The sequence below is a fragment of the Streptopelia decaocto genome, assembly GCF_964273445.1.
Source record: "Streptopelia decaocto genome assembly, chromosome: 3".
NCBI lineage: Eukaryota > Metazoa > Chordata > Aves > Columbiformes > Columbidae > Streptopelia > Streptopelia decaocto.
This window is the reverse complement of record NC_138656.1, coordinates 21,114,053-21,136,634: the sequence shown is the minus strand read 5'-3', so window position 1 is coordinate 21,136,634 and position 22,582 is coordinate 21,114,053. Positions and strand designations below refer to the sequence as shown.

The following is a 22,582-nucleotide window of genomic DNA, read 5'->3' as shown; positions in this document are numbered from 1 at the left end:
TACTACAAAATGACACTTCGTAATGAAGACAGCTTCTTTTGTGATTTCAAGATGCCACACATTTTCGATGTACTCAAGCTGGCTCTCTTCAGGCTACCTCATGTTCATCGGAATTAATTTATTGAGACAGCAGCAGGAGCTTATTCACGCTTCCAGTTTCAAGCTGATAATGGTACCCGATGGTGAACCAGACATAAAGGAACCTGGCACAGACGCATCCATAGCAGCTCTGTGTGAGGATCAGTATTTATTGATCACACAACTTACCCAAATAATGGCAAGGTGACTTCATAGAGTACCCCTCAAGTTATAGAGATGTTCAATATACAAATGTTGCCAGAATAATGGCATCTAAACAAGTTAAAGCAGCTCAAAGCAGAGCCAGTCAGCACAAGAGAGAGGGACAGGACTATACACTCAAAAAGAGGAGGAGGAGCTGGAGAGCCACCTTCTGGTGTCAAACACGAGTTGTGTCAACTTGGCGGAGAGTAGAAACTACAGGGCCTTTAACTGTGACACTCCCCAAATTTTGATTGTATATTTAGTTGGTTCATTAACATGCTTCATTTAGCTCTGCGACAGAATTTGTGAGGAGGGAAAAAGCCTGAGGTGATAATACAGGCTAGTCAGAGTAGCAAATTTCTAATAATAATTAATATCAGTTTTGTTTAAAGTGTTCCAAATGCACATTTCACCTTTCATTTTGCTGAGAAGTGACAGCATAGTGTGAAGGCAACTGACAGAATCTGGTTTGTCTAGAATATCTTTTTCCTTGGAAAGCCATAAATTGAGAAGGAGTGACTGTGAAAAAGAAAACAAAAAGATCACATGGAATTAAAGCAATAGAATGAAACTCTATACTGCATACTCTATACCTAATGCAAACACTTTCTCAAACAAATTTTGTGTCATGTAACAGAAATGTTATATCCATGAAGCCTTAATATATGAACATAGCAAGTAAAAAATATATTGCATAAGGCACTCTATGACAGACTTTGAAATGAAGCAGCCTGTGTCTTTCATTCAGAAAGGTATCTTAGGAAATGCCCTCTTCTGAAGGTACAACCAGCTAACACCAGTATGTTAGCAATCTCAAATTGGTAAACATTAGTAGTTATTAATATTATAGCTGAAAATCTTAGCACAGACAAGTTATATTGAAATAGGTATTTCCACCATTATGTAGTGGATGGAAGAAAAGTAGCAAAAGACTAAAAGTACATGCAGATGAAAGATAAAGATGATTTTTTGAACTCTACTAGTGATTCAAAAAAATGTACTTTTATTTCTTTTTAAACTTCCTTGCTTGCAAAAGGAATTATAACAAATGTATCAGTGCTCGAAATCAACTACTGTCATAATTTTTGCTGCTTTGTAGAAGAAATGTTCTGCAAAATTTTATATCATTTGTAGTCCTAAGTCCATACTCCAATGTTCCTATCAGATTACCCACATTTTCTACTAGAAGATTTTCTTCTTTTTTTGGTGAAATCTCTTAAGTGGGAAATATAAGCACCGAAAGAACTAAATGTGGGCGTATTTGAACACAGCCTGAATACAGCATTAATCCAAAAGGTCAATATACTCAGAATTTTTCTTTTCAATGTTTTGTTTTCCAAACTCTAAATCAAAGTTTTAAAATATGTTAAAAATACCTTACCAACAAGCCTTGAGGTCTAAAATGTGCCGATTCCAACACACGACACATTTCTTCCGTGGAACTCTCCCCACACAAACACTTCCAAAAGAAAAAGCTGCCTGAAGGAAAAATTAGTTGACGTTATATATGACACCTGAAGTCACAGCCTCTCCCCTTACACTTATACAAAAGATCATCTGCTGATCAGGTCCCACTGAGCGCAATATGAAGGACCAAGTTACACCCACAGGATACCCTGACGGTTTACCCTTAGGAGTACAAGTTGCTGGTAAGCCCTGTCCAAGGCCAAGGGGAGAAGAGCATTTCTACACCAGTTCTTAAAACCAAGTACGGTGTTATAGCAGAGAAATGCAAATTCTAAGATTACTTAGAAATAGCCTCAGACCCTCATACACATGAAAGCCAAGCTTTTCTGCCTGACTTTTCAACCCCAATTCCTCTCAGAAGTCTGACAATTAAAGCCAAGAAAAGCAAGAGGCTGCAAAGTGAACACCATACAACACCTCCGCACAGAAATCTGGTTTTGCACCAAAATTTCCACAGAAAATAAATCACCTGGAAAGACAGTGCCTTTGAGACAGATTTAACTGAAGCTGCCTTCATTAGTTATTTCTCAAGAGCCCCTCAAGGACAGTCAAGAAAAGATTTGCAAACTAAAGCAGACTACAGAAAGTAACCTCATCCCACACACCAAGACACACCCCAGACACTCTCCCCATCCCTAATATTTCAGATTAATGTTGTCCAAAACCTCCTCAACTCCACAAATGAGGGGTCTTTATTCCCTCACCTCATGGTCCTGTGCTGTCCCTGGTCAGCCCCCTGCACTCTCAGGGGAGATGTCCTGTCATGAAGTGAACTCCTCAGGTGCTGTGACCATGAAAGAACCACAGCATCCAGCTGCTCTGTGAAGAACCTAATTACCACTGTCCAAGTTAGTGGCATTAATAAATGAATGAACGGTGATGACATGGCTTTAGGATAATTATATCCACAGATGTAGTTAGCCTGTATTAATATCCATCTAGGTAGAAAGACTTGTTCTATGGCTGAAGGTAAGAGTGATGTACTAGCACTGTCAGACGCTACCTCAAGGCCAATTCAGGTTGTTAAAGCCCCAAATTAAGGATAAATGTTCATACCATCTTAGGTTATAATCAGTCTTTAAATCATTTGGCGAACAGTTCAGTATCTCTTACCTAAAGCCACGTATTCTCCGTCTTCCATATTTTTCACATTAATCATGTCCTTCTCATATTCCAAATACTCTAAGAACATTTTCACAGACAATGCACCATCCTTCTCATCAGCAAACTGAACAGGGGTTTGAGTGTTTTCTTTCTTGTAGTTCTCCAGTAAAGTCTGGAGTCTATGGAAATCCTTTTCTTCCAGTCGAAGCAGTTTAGCCAAGTCCTTAAGAGCAAAAGTCCCCAAAAATCACACAACACATGACTAATGCAAAACGATGTTTATCAAAACACAGTAAAAGGTGAAACAAAAGTCATCAGAGTAAAAATATTTCATTTTGGACACTAAATTTTATTTTTAAAGGGCCAAAATGATGGAATAATCTCAAAATCAGTTATTCATATAGCTCGAACGAAGACCTTGTCGAGCTTCATTTTTAAGGACTTCGCACATACATTTCACATATTTAGATCCTGGTTATAATATAACAAACGCCCAATCAAGCAAATAAGCCCGTATCATACCACTCTGTATTGCTTTTATAAATGTATAAGCAGTTTTACAAATTATATCAAAAGCAAGCCAAAGTATGATGATACACAAGCAAATGTCAGAATTTGTAATTTCTATTGGTCTCAAAAATAGTCCTCAAAAACTAAACAAAGTTAAGAATATGCTATGTACTTAGGATAAAGGACTTAAATCAGGAGATCCCGGTTCTATTTGCACTTCTATCTCAATTTCATGTGACTGCTAAAGAATATTAGGTGGACGAATTACTACGCATTTGAATATGAAGAAAAAAAGGTATTATGAAATAATTACTTCTTTAAAAGTCACGGGCCACAAAAAGAGGTAGCCTGTTTACCTATTTATTTTATCAGAGGCCCTGAAAACCTATTTTTATGCTTAAATCACACGATTCTATAAGACAATTGAATTTTGAATTTACTCACATTGTCCGAGGGTGGAGTGTCTTTCCGTATGCTTTGGGAATTTAGTTTGTTAACTAGTTCATAAAGATGTAACAGCTTTAACTTGTTTGCACAGAACTGCAACAGTCCTTCATCCACACACTCAAGCTCTGAGGAGACATAAAACTACATTTGAACTTGAATATATAGCCCAGAATAGTGAAACATACCTTGCAGCTGCATTAAACTCCTCCTTCACCAGAACCAGAGGATTTATGTCGCTCAGTGTAATTTTTTGAGGCACTGCTGCTTGCAATGATAATATTTCATTCACAGCAGTATAAAAAAAAAGAATTACTTTTATGAGAAGTATTAGAGAAAGGCATCAGGCTCATTTTTAAACCTGAAGAGGTTGACGATGTGGAACCAAAGACAAATTTACTGTTTTACTGGTTTAAGGCCAAACCAGAGATTGCCAAAAATTGAAATATACCAAGTCTCAAACATGTTTTCATTTATCAAAAATACCAAACAACAATATTTTACTCTTTTTGCCAATATTTTAAGCATATTCCTTGCATGAGAGCTTGATATCTACTGATACCAATTCAATTTCAACTCTGCAAGACACTGCCTTTTGTATTTCTACAATCTTAGTCTCAGGAATTTCATGCCTCTATTGGCATTCAAATTTCATTTACAATTAAAGCAATCAGAATTTAGGAAACTGACATCAACACAATGTTGGAAAAAACCCAACAAAACTATTCCAATGTACTTGTTTTAAAATAAAGAATTTTACAGAGATCCTAAAAGGACCTTTCTATACAAAATATATCTCTGAATATATCGTCTTCACCTGAAACAGCTTCTAAACACAATCTTCTTCTTCCAAACCCTTACACATTTTGACACATTGCTATTAAAAATCCTACAAACAAAAAAGAAACACACAGATCTTGATCTTTTCTTCACAACCCCAGTACTGACAGAGCCGAGCATCTGCTTCACATTATCTTTCACCTGCTAAGCACAAGCAGAAGGATACACCGCTACTCTTCTGAAATTAGATGGCTGGAACATGAGCCAAGTTTGTTCTTTTTTGTGACTGTGAGGAATTAATGTTACGTATGACAATAAAAGATTAATGCTGAAAAATACAAACTCAAACAGACCTCAGTAAGTATCCTGTTTCCCCAAAAATAAGACAGAGTCTTACATTAATTTTTGCTCCAAAAGATGCATTAGGGCTTATTTTCAGAGGATGTCTTTTTTTTTCCATGAACAACAGTTTACATTTATTCTTGAACAAAAAAGAAAATTAACATTTATTCAAATATAGTCATGTCATCACATTCTGGAACTCTCTGATCTGTGTGTGAGAGCCTGGCACTTGCCAGCCCTTATTGTTTTGGGTCTTGTGGGGATTTTCAAGTGCAATTCTCTTGGACTTGTCTGCTTTTCTTGGTGAAGGGTCTATCTGCCCTGCTGCTTTCTATTGCCAATTAATTTTACTTTTTTACATGTATAGTTGCCTGGACGCTATTTACTTTTTTTTATGAACTGTAACTAGGGCTTATTTTTGGAGTAGGTCTTACATTTTGATCATCCTCAAAAATCCTGAAAAAATCATGCTAGGGCTTATTTTTGGGGTTGGTCTTATTTTCGGGGAAACACGGTATACAGTTCTGTCAATCTCTCTTCAGTGTAAATGGGCATGTTTCCATTTTTCTTTGCTAGTTCTAATAGAAATGTGTAATGTTAGTGATTTAGAATGCCAGGCCAAAACTAGGTAGAGAAGTGCACATGTGAAGCTCTCGATCAACTCTACTTACTTCAAGAAAATAGTGGGAAAAAAAACAAACCCTCTGGATGCAAGTGAAAGAAAGATTCCCTCTCAAGGCTTTGAAATGACAAAAATCTGTTGTCAGGTTCTCACTGAGGTAGGACAGGGGACACAGCCTAATTGACATATGGTTTATTAAGGACTTCCACACAACAGCCTTGGGGATTTCTTGACTCCTGTTGCTAAAGCCTCTTCTTCTAAAAAGCTGAAATTAACCCAGTGACAACAACAAACAAAAAAACCACAACAGATTTCTATTGCTGAGAAGCCTCAGTACATGCAAAAGGGGCAGGCACATGCTTCTTCACTCTGGTCATCAACATCCAGCTGGATCTCCAAACTGGCATCACCTCCAGTACAAAGAAGGTTCTCCCAATTTAGAAAGATCCAAGTGTATCATTTCAAAGAAACAATCTCAGACTTTTAGAAACAAGATTTTGAGTGTGTAACGGCATTTCCTGATATTTCCTGAATCTCTAGCAAAACGTGAAATGCAACTTCTGCAAAGTTTACCAAGAAAAGATACCAGGCACCTGGCCAGAGCTCAGATCCTTAGTGATAAGGATTTTGTGCTTCCAGTATATTAAAATTTGCAGATCTAAAACACCATGTGCTTACTGCCATCCTTGGAGAGAGAGAACAGACTAAAAACTTCTACACGCAAAACTCTGTGAAAGTTTCTTTCTGAAGGAAGCTTTTACTGGATGCAAGTACTCAGCCCAGTTGGGACTGTTTGTTTTTTAATATCGTGACAAGTTAGTATGCACATAGCAAGCATAGCGAAGCATACTTACTAGCAAGCTATTTGCAGTCTGCATTTTAAAAAAGTATATATATGTAGAACCAACATCCTAAGATATCTAGCAGCAAAACTAAGCACACCAAGTCTGGTCTCCCTGTGGAATAAAATAGTTCTACAATAGCCTTACAGCACTGCAGACGAAGTGCAAATGCCTCTTCATATTCGCAAAATAAATATCCACCTACCCTGTTTTTTTAAATTATCCATTAATGTCTGAGTGATGTTTGTAAGAGATGAAAGTGGCACACGTTCACTTGTCAATATACTTTCCAGAGCCTGTTAAGCAGACGTTCAACAGAATTAAACATTTACTTATTTTTACTGTCAAAACATATAAAGTAAGCCAACAAAGCACAACTTTGACAACGATTTTTCATCTGTATTTTGTCTTCACATATACTTGTGGCATAATTTGATCCTACTGAAACATCTGCTCTCTTTTTGATATTTTGACTTTTATTATGCCATATGCCTTGGGGAAGTCACAAGTCAAAATTAATTCCAGTCGAAATGTTGTAAAAAAACCCAAAACCACCAAAACAGCTCAATTATTTGTTTCAAGTAATTCTAGAAAAAATAATAGCATAACCTGAAAGATTTAAAAAGATTTAGTACTCTAACCTGATAACACATTTTTTTTCTAATATTAAAGTATACTGTCTTCTAAATATTCACCTGTTTCTTTGTAGCAGGGTATTTGATATCAAGTATTAATTCCTTTGCTTCAGCTTCAATCAAATCTGCAAAGACAATCATGGCTTTAATTCATATTTTTCAAATGCATTCTGAAAAGCAAGTCAACATGAACCACAATTAAGATGCACGTGCGTTCATGCTATAGAGATGAAGACACTAAAAAGGTTGCCAAAATAAGCTTGGAGAAAATGAAACAAAACAACAGTTCAGTGGCATCTCTTCCTCCAAACTTGTCTTTTTAAGAAATATACATTACTTACAGCAAGGAGGATATCTAGAGTCAAATGCTGAATTCTGTTACACAGCATAACAGATTGCAAATAGGTCAGCTTTTATGTAAGTACTCAAAATAGAGTTTAGTTAAGATTTACACAGCAGACAAGGCTTATACTGGACCCTCGTATAATATAAATTAAATCTAGTAGCTTAAAGAAAAATACAATCTACTTGAAGATCACAATTCATAGCACATACACCTCTCAAAATGCACCACAATCATATCTGTGTTTGTACACTTACAGAACACGTAATACTGGAACCATGTGATAACATACAATCTTAAGAAATTATACAAAAGAACCTACCTGGATCTGAGGTTTTAGCTTTGAGTAAGGCATTTAACTTCTTCACTAGATGCATATCCTTTGCTCGCTCACTCTTCTTATCACTGAAGGGAAATAATTTTATAAGTGACAAGAACTAAAGTGATTTATTCAGAAATAATATATATTTTTTTAATTATTTATGCTACTTTAAGGTAACATCACATAAATAAAAATTAAGCTAATGCATACAAACCAATGAGATTATTAGCAGAGGACTATTTAACTTGAAAAGGAACAGCAGAATTGTTCTAAATAAAACATTGTTTCCAAAAACAATAATGATATTAATTTGGTTATACAGAGCACAAAAGCTCCTTACCTCAGTGCTAAATGGAAAGGTACATGGACAGTTTTTACACTTTCAGAGATCGGATCAACAAGGCATATCTGGTAAGTCTGGGGCTGCCAGCCCTGGCTGGTAACATTGTTTAGACCCATTATTTTATAACCAGGATACAACAATCTGAAACCAACAAAAAACACAGCCTTTACAGTGAGGAACAAAATTAGCCACCTTCCCTTTCCACACACTGAATAAAAAGAACAGAAATTTTATAAAGCTAACATTTAACAACTGCTAAATGTGGTTATCAGGAAAGACTAGAGTGATGAAACGTGACAAAATCCCCTTCTATAAAATAACAAAGCAGCTGCATTCAGTAGAAACACTGAGGGCAATGCAAGAAGTCCCTGATAGCACCTTGCACTTTTACCACTGGCACTATCCACAAATCACTTTATTGCAGCAGCACAGCCCATGTGCCCACCTGCTAACTGTTCCTTACCTACAATACTTCCCCACATTGAAGGCTCCAACCCGAGGCCCCTGCTGCGTGCTCCACACTTCCAGAATGCCCCTCCTGGGAGCATAGATCACAAGGAACTGAGCCACTCTGCTGGGACCTTGAGCATTTCCAAAAGGAGAAAAATCCATCTTCTCAGTTTCCCTCTCATGGAGGTCCTCTACAGTCTGTATCCAGCCGACTTCCGCATCACGGTATCCTTTGTAAGAGAAGACAAAAGTTCATTCATGTACGGAAATTAATACATGATAAGTAGACATCACTGCCCACTTCAGTACTATTCCAGCAGCAAACTGTTATAAACTGTGTCTCAAACTGCGCAACTCTGGCCAGCAGCAGGACTCCTGTCCCTGGTCTATCTACTGGGAGCTGGGCCCACCAGAGCCAAATGTAGCCTCCTGCAAAGCTTTGAGGAGAAACAAGTTCTTCCGGGAGAAGCTACAAAAAACCCAAAACTCATCAGGTCTGTGCTCTGGACTTTACACCAATGCAAAAGTTTTTCAGAGAGGAAAGGTCTGTAGTAAATGCCCAGATTTCTCATTTTTCAAAACAATAAAAAAAGATTTAAGGAAGGAAATTGCATAACCTGTTGAATAGGATATAAGTTTTTATTCGTATATTTTCAGCATTAAAATGCAATTTCTAGTAACCCAATAAAAATGTTAATCTTCTCTCTCAGTTCTCCCTGGGTAACACAAATACTTTCCCTCATCAAATCTTATTAAACAAGAAAGGCAGAGATGCTCTAATGACATCAATAAACTATGTAATGGTTCAGCAAGTACAAACGAAGGCTCCAAACCACAAGTGAAATACTAATGTATAAAACAAGTTTATAAGAATATATATTCTACTGACAAGGTTAGAAGTATTCACAACTCAATTAACAAGAAAAGGTAGGATCGAAAGTATTCCATTCAGCAGACAGTTTTGCTTAAAAAATATAAGCAATTTCATATCTCAGCAGCCTTACTGGGGAAAACCTGGTAAATTGTAAATATGTGTCTGACTCTAACAGCACTTGTTTGGGACTCTAACAGCACTTCCTAGAAAATATCAAGCTCTCAGTAATGAAGGAAAAAAAATGTCCAAGAATATCAAGGAGCACATATTATAGCTAATATGAGAGAAGGAGAATGCACAGAGGAAACATGATTATTCCACTGTTACACTGTTAGCATGTCATTATGCTTGGACTCCATGGTCCTAAGGGTCTCTTCCCACCAAAATGATTCTATAACGCTATGTCACTGAATTAGCTACTACATTCATGACCACTAATCTTCTGAATTGGTAGTGCAGGGGACAGATAAGAGCTAAAGATTTTCTACCTGGTCTTAAAACTTACATTCCATCTCGCAAAAAGCTACAAAATTTTAATTCAATAGAGAAGATAAGAAGTGTTGTAACATTAGGTATAATCACAATTTGAGAACTTAGCATCTGCATTACTTTACAAAAGACCTCAGTTTAGAAGAGACTGAGCACTCTCTTCTTGTGCAGTCACCATGGTGAAATTAAGAGTCTAACAAGCTGTACGTCCTGTTGCTGATTTTCCAAACTCCTTTTTATCTTCCTCAACAGAATTAAAAAATATGCTAGACCTTATTGAGAGAAAGAATCTTGGAGAATACAGCTAAAGTTCTTCCTAAAAAATTATTTGGTCAGAAGCTTTCTGTTGGGATACAGTCTGTGAGGAAAAAAATGTAAAAATCTATTGAATACAAACCAAACAGAACAGTTTTCTTCTATAAGCCATACCAGAATTTCAGGGATTGCTACAACAATACCCTTATGGACTTTTTATTCCATCTGCCTTTGCTTTGTAATAACGCGGTGTAGTAAAGTCTGTGTTAATAATGGAAAACCACTTGGAATTCTAAGTCTGAACATAAGAAGCCACACTGTTTTGAAGAATATTATTTGCTATACTAATATACACTGTCATACCTTTCCACATGCGGACTGCAAGTCCTCTTGTAACATCCAGTAAAATAACCCTTCCAAAAGCATCTGTTACTGCTGCCAAAGTGTTACAAGGAGAAAGACATATTCTTTCACCATGACGACGGGAATCTGGAAGCCCAAACCTAAAAAAAACCAAACAAACAAAAAGTAAACATACTAGGTATCTATTTTTCTTCAGAAATAATAAACAAAGTATCTTATAAGGACTGAGATTCCTTTTTTTTTTTAAGGTAAGATAAGGTATGGGTAAAACGAAGAGCAAATGATGAAAAAGGTTGTGCTGTCTGATCTCACAGTTCTATTAAAGTCCTACTGAAAACCAAAGTTCAGAAACAAGGATAAGTGATTGCCTTGTCATGCGTTGTCAGGCAAGGATCTCAGAGCAGTGGGTTACTTTATAAGCTCTCTTATTGCTGAATAGTCTTGAGAATACTTTAAAAAAAAACAGGAAAAACAATCAGGAATTTAGCCTTTATCAGCTTTCTTGATAACATTAGGCTACAACCTGTTGTGCCTATTCACCCCTCTCCACAACAGAGAAGCAAGATACCTCCTAGTTTTTGTGAGGGGCTTTAAACTATAAGCAGCAAACACCTCATGAAGGTTCTTTGAAGCACTTCAGTGATAAACTTCAGGACTTCTATTAATGTATTTCTACTATCATTAAACTGCGCACTGTTCTTTTATAGTAACAATGAACCCACACACTGGAAGAGAAAGAGATGAGTCATTCTGAGTCCAGAATGATAAACAGAAATGAAACAAAGCTTAAAACAAATGACCTGCAAACTATTATCATCAAGAAAAACAAACATGTTCATCAATTGTACACCTTTCAAAATAATTCCAATAACTAAAAGCACAAGAGCTCTAAAGCAATTGACACAGTAGGTAGAGCTTACCTCACTGCCAGTGGGGTTGCAGGTTCAACTTTTGGTTTCTGTTTTTGGGCAGGTTCTTCTTCATGTTTACTCTTCCAACCAAGCCAGCCACTTGCAACAGAAAAACACATTAGGAGAATCATATTAATGGTCTTAAAAATCCTCAAACTATTATGCAGCTACTACAACAAAAAAAATTTTGTATCATTTCCTTTTTTATTACCTGGCAGCATTAAATAATGCAGAAGTCAGTTTACTTGCAACTGCTAAGGCAACATGAGACAACAGCGGCTGTGAGCTACCCTGAAAGAAAGGAACAACGTGTTTAGCAAGTCAAGAAATAGTCAGCTGTGAGCCACCCTGAAATGAAGGAACAAAGTGTTTAGAAAGCCAAGAAATAGTTCTTACACTGAACTCAACTGCAGAATAGTTTTTCAGGCCTCCTATGGACTTTCAGCTCAGAAACCATAGCTTTAAGACTCTGCAAAATTTTAATTCATTGCCCCCAGAAAAGCCATTCTGACATCTCTTTACCATTTCAAAATCCTCCTGCAAGTCAGTGGTAGCTCAGTATGTTTGTCTGCAACAGAAGTTAAAAAAACCCTGTGTATGATTTATCATGGAGAGTTAGCTGGTGTATGGCTTTGGCATCCTTGCAAATATCAACATAAGCAGTTTTTTTCATAAGCATAATGGAAAAGCAAGTTACAAATCAAAATTCCGATTCTAGCATTTTCAATCAACTTTCAGTCCTGATAAGGACAGCGCACACATAGGGTCTGAAAGTACACAACACACAGCTACACTGTCGTCTTTCTCCTCCAATACAACAGAAGATGATGTTAATTGTGCTACAGGTTATCATCAAGTTGCAGTTTTCTTTTACAAATAGTCATTCCACTACATGAAATCACCACAGTTTACTCAGGCCACATGTGTACATTAAAGGCTTCCAAAAAAATCCATAAGATGCATGTTTACACAATCTCAACATAATTTAAAATAAAATTTAAAAAAACTTTGGGTTGCTTAATCAGCATAAATGAACAACTGAAAAAAATTTTAAAATACTTGTCTAACACCTTCATTTTAAGATAGAAAATAAAATTTCTCATTAGCGGGAACCTGTGGTGGACAGTACTATCACTTCCACTCCAAATCATTCCAATCTCAGAAGATCAAGAAGAAGGGGAAATGTCAGCATAAAATGAACACAAGAACACTTCAGAAATACCCATACAGAAAAGAGAGGGATTAATTATTTAAAGTTTCAGTAAGTCAGCTTTATAGTACATACCTCCAGGGCAAAAAAGAAACCAGTGAAAGGATTGGATCCAACAGTAACATACTGAGACATAGCAGGTGGGTTGTTTTTTATAGCTGCATTATATCCACCTATATTGGAGGCAGTCTTCATTTGATCAAAAGGAGACAGTGTCATGATGCCTAACAAAAACATTATAAAGTGAATGTCTTATACTTTCAGAACAAAGACATGCAATTGCTCTAGGAGCCTGAATATATCCCAGCCTTCTTGACTGACCAGCCAACATTCTGGATGGAAGAGAAGCAGTTTTAACCACGGAAAATCCAAAGAACACAGTGAAATAATCTAATGTAATTAGGTTAATTATAAAGCATAATTGGTTTGTTTAGAAGAGAATTTAAAAAAAAAAAGAAAAAGAAAAAACCCAAAACACACAACAACAAAAAGCAAAGTTCAGCAACAAAAGCACATCTACCGAATTCACTTCACCTGCCTCATTAGCCCCCTTCTGACCTTTTTCCTGCTTTTGTGAAAATGGTGGAAAAGAAATGAAGCTTACTGTTCCTCAGATCTGCCTGTCTGACAAGAAACTGGGAGTTCCTAAGGAGTAGAAGTCTTTGAGAGCCTAGAAGTCACTTTGTCTTTTTTGGAAAGGAGTAATCTCAAATTCTAGTTTTCCCCATGTGGTAGATTCAGGTAAGACCCCTACCAGTCTCCACCTGCCTGCCAGACAGTTGTTTAACCTGGCAGAAAGGGAAATAACAGTATCCAATTTAGTCTCTCTTCACTGCTTCTTACCAAACAAGAGAGGACAAGACAGCTACAGCTGTAACGTCCTCTCCCCTCTCAAGTGGAGAGGGGAGGTTCAATCAGACTAGAAGAGAAAGTGAAATATACTTTTGATGATGGTTTATGAGATCATTCACTACGACAGCCTTCTCCCACTATTAATTTCTATCCAACCAGTACCACTAAGTGCTCTCACACCAAAATTAACAGCATGAAAACATTCAGTTTCATTTAAGCCACATATTTGAAATTAAAACAGAAATGCTTACCAATACTAGCATGGTCAACAATCGTATCCACATCTTGCAAACCCCATTTCTTATAAGCTAATGGTGGAGGCTGAACATTCTCATTGCCAGATGCTGCAGCTGACAAAAGTTGATAAAACAAAAAAAATTCCTACTGAGTCAAAGACAAAGGAATAGGATAACAGAGGAAAAAAACCTGATGCCATCTGAAGCCAAAAAATAACCTAGTTTTAAATCAACATACATTTAAACACCCGCTGAACTAAAATGGCCTTTTGAAATACTTGCCTTAAGGCAATTAAAATGTTTTTTAAAAGTAACTAAATAAAACTGCACCTGATATTCCAACACAACTGTATTTTCTTCTTGCAGAGTTCTTTGTTTTACTAATCATTCATGGTTTAATATTCTGTACAATTTTAAAATGCTACTACAATTTGTCTCTGTGGTCTGGGCACGTTTAAGTGGAAATCCCTCAGTCAAACTACTTGCAAAGTCAGCACATTCCCCAGGTACGTAACAGTATGAGGTAAGAACAGTGACAAAACTAAGGTAGTGATTGAAATTCCTCAAAATACTTATTACAACAAATACAAATAATTAAGAATTAAAGAAGATACAGCACTGTGGTTGCAGATACTACAACTAGCTGTAAGTGCTTCTCTGCAAATGGTGATCTCTTATTGAAAGAGTTGAGTGTGTTCTGGTTGTGAAAATAGATGGATATTTCTCATCATAGTGTCTGTTTCCTTTTGTATGTGTTGCATGATTCACAAAATATAAAGTTTTAAAGTTCTGATTTACAGGAGTTTTGCCTTCTCTTATATTTGATGGAAATGCTACCTTTTCATTAAGAGAATAAGAACAGACATTATGAGATAGACCCAGGGATCCATTTAGCATGGTAGATCAGGATCTGAGCAAAGCTAAAACCAAATGTCTAGGGAAGAATATTAGAACGAGGACATATATCTGATGCCTCTTCTAAACCAGCTTCTGAGAAGTCCTTCTCAGCCAGAGGGAAGCTCTAAGCAGTCAGTAAACCTCCAGAGCCACCTTCTCCACTGATGTGTCACTCTCCCTCTGAGCCCAAGGAAGCTTTCAGCATCCACATCAACCTCAGGCAAAGAATTCCACAATTTAACCTCACACTGCATAAACCCACAGCTATTTCTTATTTTGAATTTACTACCACATAGCTTCATTTTATGCCACTTCATCCTGAACTGGAAGAAAAAGTGAGCAATCCATTCCTGTTGGCTAACCCCATATGATTCCGAGAACAGCTGCCTCACCACAGTAGCATTTCTCAGTTCTTTACCACTCATCCTTCTGCATTAAGATTGAAGCCTTAGTTTCAATGTGCTGCTGTCCCACCAGTTCCTAATGCTGTCATGCTGGTAAATCCATTGTGCTTCCCACCTACACCACCTCATGATTGCCTGTTGATGCAGCTTGCTGTAGATGAAACAAGAATCTGACAAATCCGAGGTTCAATCAGAACCACCATCAAGAAATTTGGGAGAACAAATCAGCAACAGCACCTGTTTAACATTTTATCTTGCAGAATAGTAACAGCACCACACTTACACAATCTACCACACAGTACTGTTATGCGGTTCTCTTCTCACACCAGAAAACTGACCCTGTCTCCAAATTAGAGTATAAGCAGCCATTATACTAAAGGAACTGGATCAAAGGCTGCACAATCAAACCAGGTATTAAAAGCTCTTAGACATTAACCAGTGACCATTACAGACATCATCATCACAGCATTATCACTTCCCAGAACATCCTTACTGGTAAGAAAAGCATTTCAATGACAGCAAAATCACCATCCTGACACACTAAGAAGCACCTTAGCATTATGCTGTGGGTTAACCCCCACAGGCAGCTAAGCACCATACAGCTGCTCACTCCCTCCTACTGAGATGGGGAAGAGAATTGGAAGAATTAAAGTGAGAAAACTTGTGGGTTGAGATAAGGACAGTTTACAAGGTAAAGCAAAAGCTCTGCATGTCAGCAAAGCAAAACAAGGAATTCATTCATTGCTTCCCATCAGCAGGCATTTGAGCTGTTTCCAGGAAAGCAGGGCTCCATCACGCACAATGGTTACTTGGGAAGTCAAATGCCAGAACCCTGAATATTCCACCCTTCCTCCTCCTCTCCTCCCAGCTTTTATCACCAGGCAGGACATCATATGGTGTGAGATATCTTTTTGGTCAGTTGGGGTCAGCCATCCCAGCTGTGTCCCCTCCCAGCTTGTGGTGAACCCCCAGCCTGCTTGCTGGTGAGGCAGTGTGAGAAACAGAAAAAGCCTCAATGCTGTGTAAGCACCCCTGAGCAACAGCTGCAACATCCGTGTTTTGTCAACACAGCAATCCAAAACACAGCACCCTATCAGCTACTATGAAGAAAATTAACTCTATCGCAGCTAAAACCAGTATACAGTATTATGGGGAGAATGTACGAGACAGTCAATGCTACTCGGACAACTTGTGCTCTGAAAACATTTTCCGTGGAGCAAGAAATTTCCTTGTATGCAGCAGGTGCCAATATATTGATGGACAAACAAGGAAGATCCAAATTCCACCTTGATTTGATATTTAACAAACATAAGTAAATCTCACCTAAAGTATTAACGGAGTCAGAAATAAACATTTCCTCTTAAACATACCTCTTGCTACCTGATTGCGACATGCACGAAGAGACTGAAATAGGCTGAAACCATCAATTGTCACAATTGCTGCTGGATACAAGATACTTAGTTCTTCATTCTGTGCCAGAAAATGAGAGAAGGGAGACAAAACAAACAAACAAAAATCACTGTTACTATTATAACAGCCTCTTTTCAAGCTTTTTATACTAGTAACTACAGGAAGACAAGGATTACATCCATAGAGTTAATTTCTAACAAGCCACAGGCAACAGAATAAGGACAAACTACAGAAATTCAGTATTAAGCCATCTAATATATGAATAAGAAAGTTATTTAGGCACAGAATTTTATATTTTTATCTTCTTTCAATGACTTTTACATTTGCTTAATATGTTTCATGGCTTAGGGAGAAAACACAAAAGTTACAGCAGCTTGTGAAGGACACAGAAAAACAGGTTTATCTAGAATGCAAGTATCAACGTTTTATAAGCCAAATTCTTAAATTGGATTAGTGCCTGAATTACCACTTGGGCACATAAATGCTAATTTGGTGATATAAATTCAAGACTCAAATTCCTTAATGCTTCTGTATTTCAAAACTGATCCCAAATGTCACGCTAAATCACTTGAGCATTTCTATAAAGCAAAGCTGGAAACTTCTGTAACTTCATTAGTTTTCTTCATAAAGCATGCAAACTCAGCCAACAGTAAAGAAAGCTGGCTTTTCTATTAAACAGCTTAAGCTCTGCAAGAAATACTCACAATGGCATGCAGGTTCCTAACACTATCTCTTATAAAGATTGATTAAATTTTTAGCTATCTTCTCCATTAAATAATTAAAATAAGTTCTTATGAATGAGTACATACAGCTCTTGGCATATTGCATTTTGTCCTTTCATCCATACATTATTGTATTTTGTGCACGTACATGAATAAACAAGAAATGAATGAAGCCTTCCTTTGCAAGGTTATCACAGAGAAAAATGAAATCTGTAGAGCTAACTAAATGCTCCAAAAAATAAAAAGAAATTTGGAATCCTCAAACTATACGGGCGTATATACTTCTAGAACAAGAAATCCAGAGTATCTTGTTCTAAGGAATTGTCCACCCATCAAAAACTGGTAAAGGACATAGAGGATTCACAGAGAAGACTCCCTTCCATACCCCATAACACTGCCACTTCGCTTTTGAAATAATCTGACAAAACCTGTTCTGTGACACCAGGATGCCTGGGAATTTCATAGGTTCTGCACTTAAGCTGTAGGACAGGATCTTCATTTAAAAGCTGGGCAAGAAGCAGAACGCCACTCTAGAAGAGAAAGAATAACGAGAATGAACATTTCTGTCCCATTTCTTAAGGAAGGCAAAAAGCACTAGTTGCAGAAACAAGTTTTATAGAAAGAGTATCATTATTATTATTATTATTATTATTATTATTATTATTATTATTATTATTATTAAACAGCTTGCTTGCAGGCCTGCCATGCTGAGAATCTCACCTCGGTGTAAAAACGAACATAGCCAGAGGTGAAGCCAACAACAATGCAGGTCCAGTCAGGACGGCCCGTGGAACTCCTGTTTCACAAAGATATACTAAAAGTTAAAAACATAATCCTGCTCAAAGCTGTAGACATACAAAAACGTAACGTAAGGAGACTGAAGATGTATTCACATAAGAATATTGATCCTTACCTCTTCTGACTTGCCAACGGGATACACAATACACTACTCACACATTCACTAGAAACAGAAAGATAAAATAAGCATATTTTTTCTCCAATTCTGAAATTTTGCTCAAGAGATATTGCTGAGTCACCATTTTAATACTTTAACAATATATTAGTGCAGCACACAATTTACCAAATTTATACTAAGGAGGTGAAAAAAACCTTTTCATTTTGAAGACATTTTCAATTACAAGTTCAAGAGCACCCAAATAGATTGCACAAGTGCTTATTACATCTTCTTAATGTTGTCTTTCATCATTCACAGACTGATTACTTTGCCAGTACTCTTCAGTAAAGATTGAAGTTAAATCTCATGTAGCTATAATGATACACCAAGAACAAACACTCAAAAAAAATAAACCAAACCTTACTTATCAAAATAAACTTTTGAAATACATTGCACAATAAGGTAGATTTTCAATCCATTGCATTTCACCACTTTAATAATTTGAGAGCATTTGAAGAGCTAACAGTCTTTCCAGTTAATGCAATAACCGAGCATGCTTAATGCATGGCAGGCCAAGCATGCAGAAGGCAAGCAGATGAGCAGGCCATCCTATCTCAAATCAAAAGTTATTTAACTGTTACCAGAATAGAAAATTTTACGCTGTCTAGGGAAACAGAAGCAGTAAAAAGGTTTAATGAAAGAGCATATAAATTCAAAACAACATCCCAAACAGCACTTAAAGTATAAATGCCTACAGTACCGTTGAGTATTTGCATTTCAGGTCATCTCCAATACCCAAGGAGTGATTAAATAATCAGGCTAGACAATTACGGAAAAAGCACGTTCTAAATGCAAGTTTGACATGAGTTGCAATTTGATTACAACTTCAAAGCAATGTTAAGTATCTCAGTGAAATCCCATCTTCCAATAGCAAAGATTAGCCACCACAGAATATTATCAGCTGAAGGCAACTTTGGGCAAAAGGAAGAAAAACAAAAAAAAGTCTTTTGCCAGTCTGACACCAATTGCCATATTTACAGTTCCACAGAAATAAAACCTTCACCTACAAGAAACACCTGCAAACCTTAAATCAAGATGTAGTGAATATAACCGTGTCTATCTGAAGAAAGCTACCTGTTCCATAGGATAGTGTCTCGTGGGGCTGTACCAGTAGTAAGAAACACATCCCCAAACAGAATTTCTTTTCCTTTTTTTAATAAAAGATGACAGGGTAATTTCAGTGGTAGTATGGGGGAAAAAAAGAGATGCACGTAAAACAGTTCAAATGTGTGACAGCAGCAGATTTATGAAAAAGGATTATGATTTTTACAGATTGGAGAGAGGCTGATTAAGTCAACACCTCCTGCAGCATAACAGAAGGTTGAACCCAATAGGGAACATGTTCAAAGGCAGACAGCAACTCGAGGCTGCAAACTCCATAACAAAATGCAAAATCTTCTTCCATATGGGACACTTGAGAAATGTCTGCCTGGTTATTTGAAGGCATAGCAAGCAGAAATATTGTATAAATAGCAAATGTATGACCAAAGCAAATTTTCCAAGTCCACTAAATGCCTTGGAGCCCAAAAGCATTCCTTGATCAGAGCATTACTTTATATTTGCTTGAGGTTTTGAAGATGAAGAGAAGTATTTCTAAAACAACTTCATACATTTTTGGTTGCAACATCCCGTCACTAAATTTCATCTCTACTATAAAAGTGGATTTTTCAAAAATGATACTTTTTTTTCCTTCTATAACAGGAACTTATAAGCAGCATGATAAGTAGATCTATTAAAATGTCTAAGTTACATACAAATACATTGATTTGCATAGAAAGTACTTTGGCTAATTTGTATGAACTTGTCCTGAGATACCACATTATGCATGAAGAATGACCTTTGCAGACAATGTTTCTGATCACCCTGGTTATTCCATTTCTGATTTCAACATTAAAATGCATGAGACCACAAATGTACTTGAATGAAAGTACAACCAAAGAAAAAGAGTACAAATATTTACTACTAATTATTAAATGTGAAAACGACATTTTAATCAGAGCTGCATATCAACACCTACCCTTCTTCAACATTCAGAGAGCCGCTCCAGCCAACAGCATATTGCATTTCCTCTTTTCCCTTGTCACTGTGCTTCCATTTAGCTGCAGTTAGGAATAAAGACACCATCTATAAAACATCTATATATGTTTTGCATCTCACAGATTTAATCCTACTCCTAATCCTTCTCTTTTGTGCAATGCATCCTACCATACTTCAACTAAGTACCAATTACAAAACCTGAAGACCATAAAAATACTACTACATTTTCAGTGACTTTTCTAAAGAACTCTTTTCTTAGAAATTTACATGGAACAACATGCTACTAAAATTCTGAAATGCCTAGTTTCATTTAAAAAGATTTATACAGTAATATCTACTTCATCAGATTTTTAAAGGTTCAATTAATTAAACAAGGATCCTTAGGAGAAAAGTATTAAGCAAGAGAAAACTACTTCCGGGAAAATTACTGAAGATGAGCTTAACCAAATAGCCAATTTTATTTTTAACCACCAAGAAGGACATGGGAATCCTACATTAAATCTGACAATTTTTAATCACTGCATCATAACCACAATAAGAAAACACTATGTTATTCACAAGGTGCTAGCACAGCTGCCATTTCACTGTTGAATCATGTCCCAGGTGCCAGCGGACAACTAAAAAAAAAGTAAGTGTTGTGTGCCATGTATCTGACACCTAAAACCTGAGAGACAGGGAGGGTTCTGCCACTGTGTGGCGGTCACTGTGCAGTTCAGCAAAAGCAGTTCTCCAGCAGATGAGCTAAATCACCTCCTTATTCTTGATCCAGTGAGAACTTTCCAAGGCACACTGCTATCTTTTCATTTTTGCCGAAAAATTAGCAACTAGCATGTATCGCTTTTGGAATACACATTTTTGCAGGGAATGACCAATGCAGCATGACAACTCAATGCAATCTGTCTCATTATGCAACTCTGAGTTTCAACAGCCTGGTTTTGTTTTAAAATGGTACAATATTCCCCACATCAAGAGGTTTCCTTTCATCATGCTCATGTGTCAGCAACTGCAGCTGTTAATAGCACCAGCACCCCAGGCAACACCACCTTTGTATACAGCAGCTGACTGATTGGTGTTCAATCAGTCCACTGAGACCACTACTTTAGGGTAAAATATAATGGCACACATTCTTCAAAATGGGGAACAATTTTCTATCAAATGTGGAAATCTCAAGAACAATCCACCTCAATACTGCCTCCGACAAGTGATTAGCTTAGTTGGCACATTTTTTTCAAGAAAAAAAAGAAAAATAAGGTCAAGTATTTCTTAATGGATAAAATTAATACAAAGTTTCCTTTTCCTTATTGAGCAAAATTAATATCAATATCTCTGAGCATCTCAAACAGCCAGGTATAGTATATATTAATTATAAAAGACAAAATGGTTTTCTCAGATCAAAATACAGCTGAGAAGTAAAGACAAAAGAACTTAATTGCCAACCAGCACCTAGAAAATGCATCATGTGTACTAAAAAAAAAAATCCTTGAAGGTATGACTTCGGGGGAGCAGATGGGTGTGGGAGAAACAAATCTTGTCCTAATTACAATTAAGCATACTAGTATATATACTTAAGAGAACGTATACTTACGCACTAAAAAGACTGCTTTCTGTTCATTAGCTATTACCATCAGGTCATTTGTTGGTGACAAGGACAACACACAGTCCTGAAGCCAGTAATTTCTCTGGTTCTTGGAGTTAGATTCCTCTTCTTCCTACAGGTAAAGCTTTAGTCAATGTATACAACAATTTCTAAACATAGCAGAACTTGCAAGATTCATGACAACAACTTGGCTTGCATTCAACACCAGCACTGAATGGACTGTTACTTGGCAAGACACTAGAGATCCAACTTGCATGAAAAGCCATGAGAAATGCATCAACCGTGCACTAATTCTATCTGTGCATTTACAAAATAGAAAACAAAGAAGTGCTCATCACTAACTCTACTCCTCAAAATCCTCTTTCAAAGAGAAACTAGAAGAATGAGACTTAAAGTTTTTTTTTATTATTGATTAAGGATTGGTAAGAATCTCTTTAGTCATTCTCATTACAAGGCATACTCAAAATGAACAATTTATCCCAGTTCATACACTGACCAGCACTAAGTAAATATATTCACATATGAAGAAAGTAACTAAGCTGGCATTCACACTAAAGCTTCATGGTAACAACCAATAGGTACCAGATGCCTTTCCACACCAAGGAACATTACAAAGAAACAAATTCAAACTACAAAGTGTCAAGTTTTAAGAGTTTAATGATGGGTACATAAAGACTTAGATACCATCGTTATTTAAAAAAGGCAAAAAGATTGCATCTTTTTGCCTTGGAAAAACAAGCCAAATATTTGATTGCAGAACAACCAAGGAAGCTCCTGCTAACCATAGTGCAAAGGCAGCAAGTAGCTAACAGGTTCTGAGCAGGCTGCTGCAAGGACTCTCAGAGATGCTACCCCTGCTTTCTTGGCTCCATCCTTTTACCCTG

General features: G+C 36.9%; 1 protein-coding gene across 2 annotated transcripts in view; it reads right to left on the bottom strand.

The window, feature by feature from the left end:
- RAB3GAP2 (RAB3 GTPase activating non-catalytic protein subunit 2) overlaps nucleotides 1-22,582 on the bottom strand; it is a 48,708-nt gene that overhangs the window by 12,782 nt on the left and 13,344 nt on the right. The window contains exons 3-22 of one of the 2 annotated variants that reach the window (XM_082050079.1): nucleotides 21,687-21,810; nucleotides 20,082-20,163; nucleotides 18,023-18,070; nucleotides 17,830-17,905; nucleotides 17,538-17,639; nucleotides 16,348-16,447; nucleotides 13,692-13,790; nucleotides 12,664-12,812; nucleotides 11,590-11,669; nucleotides 11,388-11,477; nucleotides 10,468-10,607; nucleotides 8,500-8,716; nucleotides 8,034-8,177; nucleotides 7,694-7,776; nucleotides 7,089-7,153; nucleotides 6,599-6,689; nucleotides 3,808-3,935; nucleotides 2,863-3,076; nucleotides 1,664-1,761; nucleotides 696-801 (exon numbers count right to left, since the gene is read on the bottom strand). In XM_082050079.1, the coding sequence (XP_081906205.1) occupies nucleotides 696-801; nucleotides 1,664-1,761; nucleotides 2,863-3,076; nucleotides 3,808-3,935; nucleotides 6,599-6,689; nucleotides 7,089-7,153; nucleotides 7,694-7,776; nucleotides 8,034-8,177; nucleotides 8,500-8,716; nucleotides 10,468-10,607; nucleotides 11,388-11,477; nucleotides 11,590-11,669; nucleotides 12,664-12,812; nucleotides 13,692-13,790; nucleotides 16,348-16,447; nucleotides 17,538-17,639; nucleotides 17,830-17,905; nucleotides 18,023-18,070; nucleotides 20,082-20,163; nucleotides 21,687-21,810 (2,236 nt within the window). The remainder of the gene's footprint in view (nucleotides 1-695; nucleotides 802-1,663; nucleotides 1,762-2,862; nucleotides 3,077-3,807; nucleotides 3,936-6,598; nucleotides 6,690-7,088; nucleotides 7,154-7,693; nucleotides 7,777-8,033; nucleotides 8,178-8,499; nucleotides 8,717-10,467; nucleotides 10,608-11,387; nucleotides 11,478-11,589; nucleotides 11,670-12,663; nucleotides 12,813-13,691; nucleotides 13,791-16,347; nucleotides 16,448-17,537; nucleotides 17,640-17,829; nucleotides 17,906-18,022; nucleotides 18,071-20,081; nucleotides 20,164-21,686; nucleotides 21,811-22,582) is intronic. The other variant, XM_082050080.1, reaches the window with a different exon arrangement.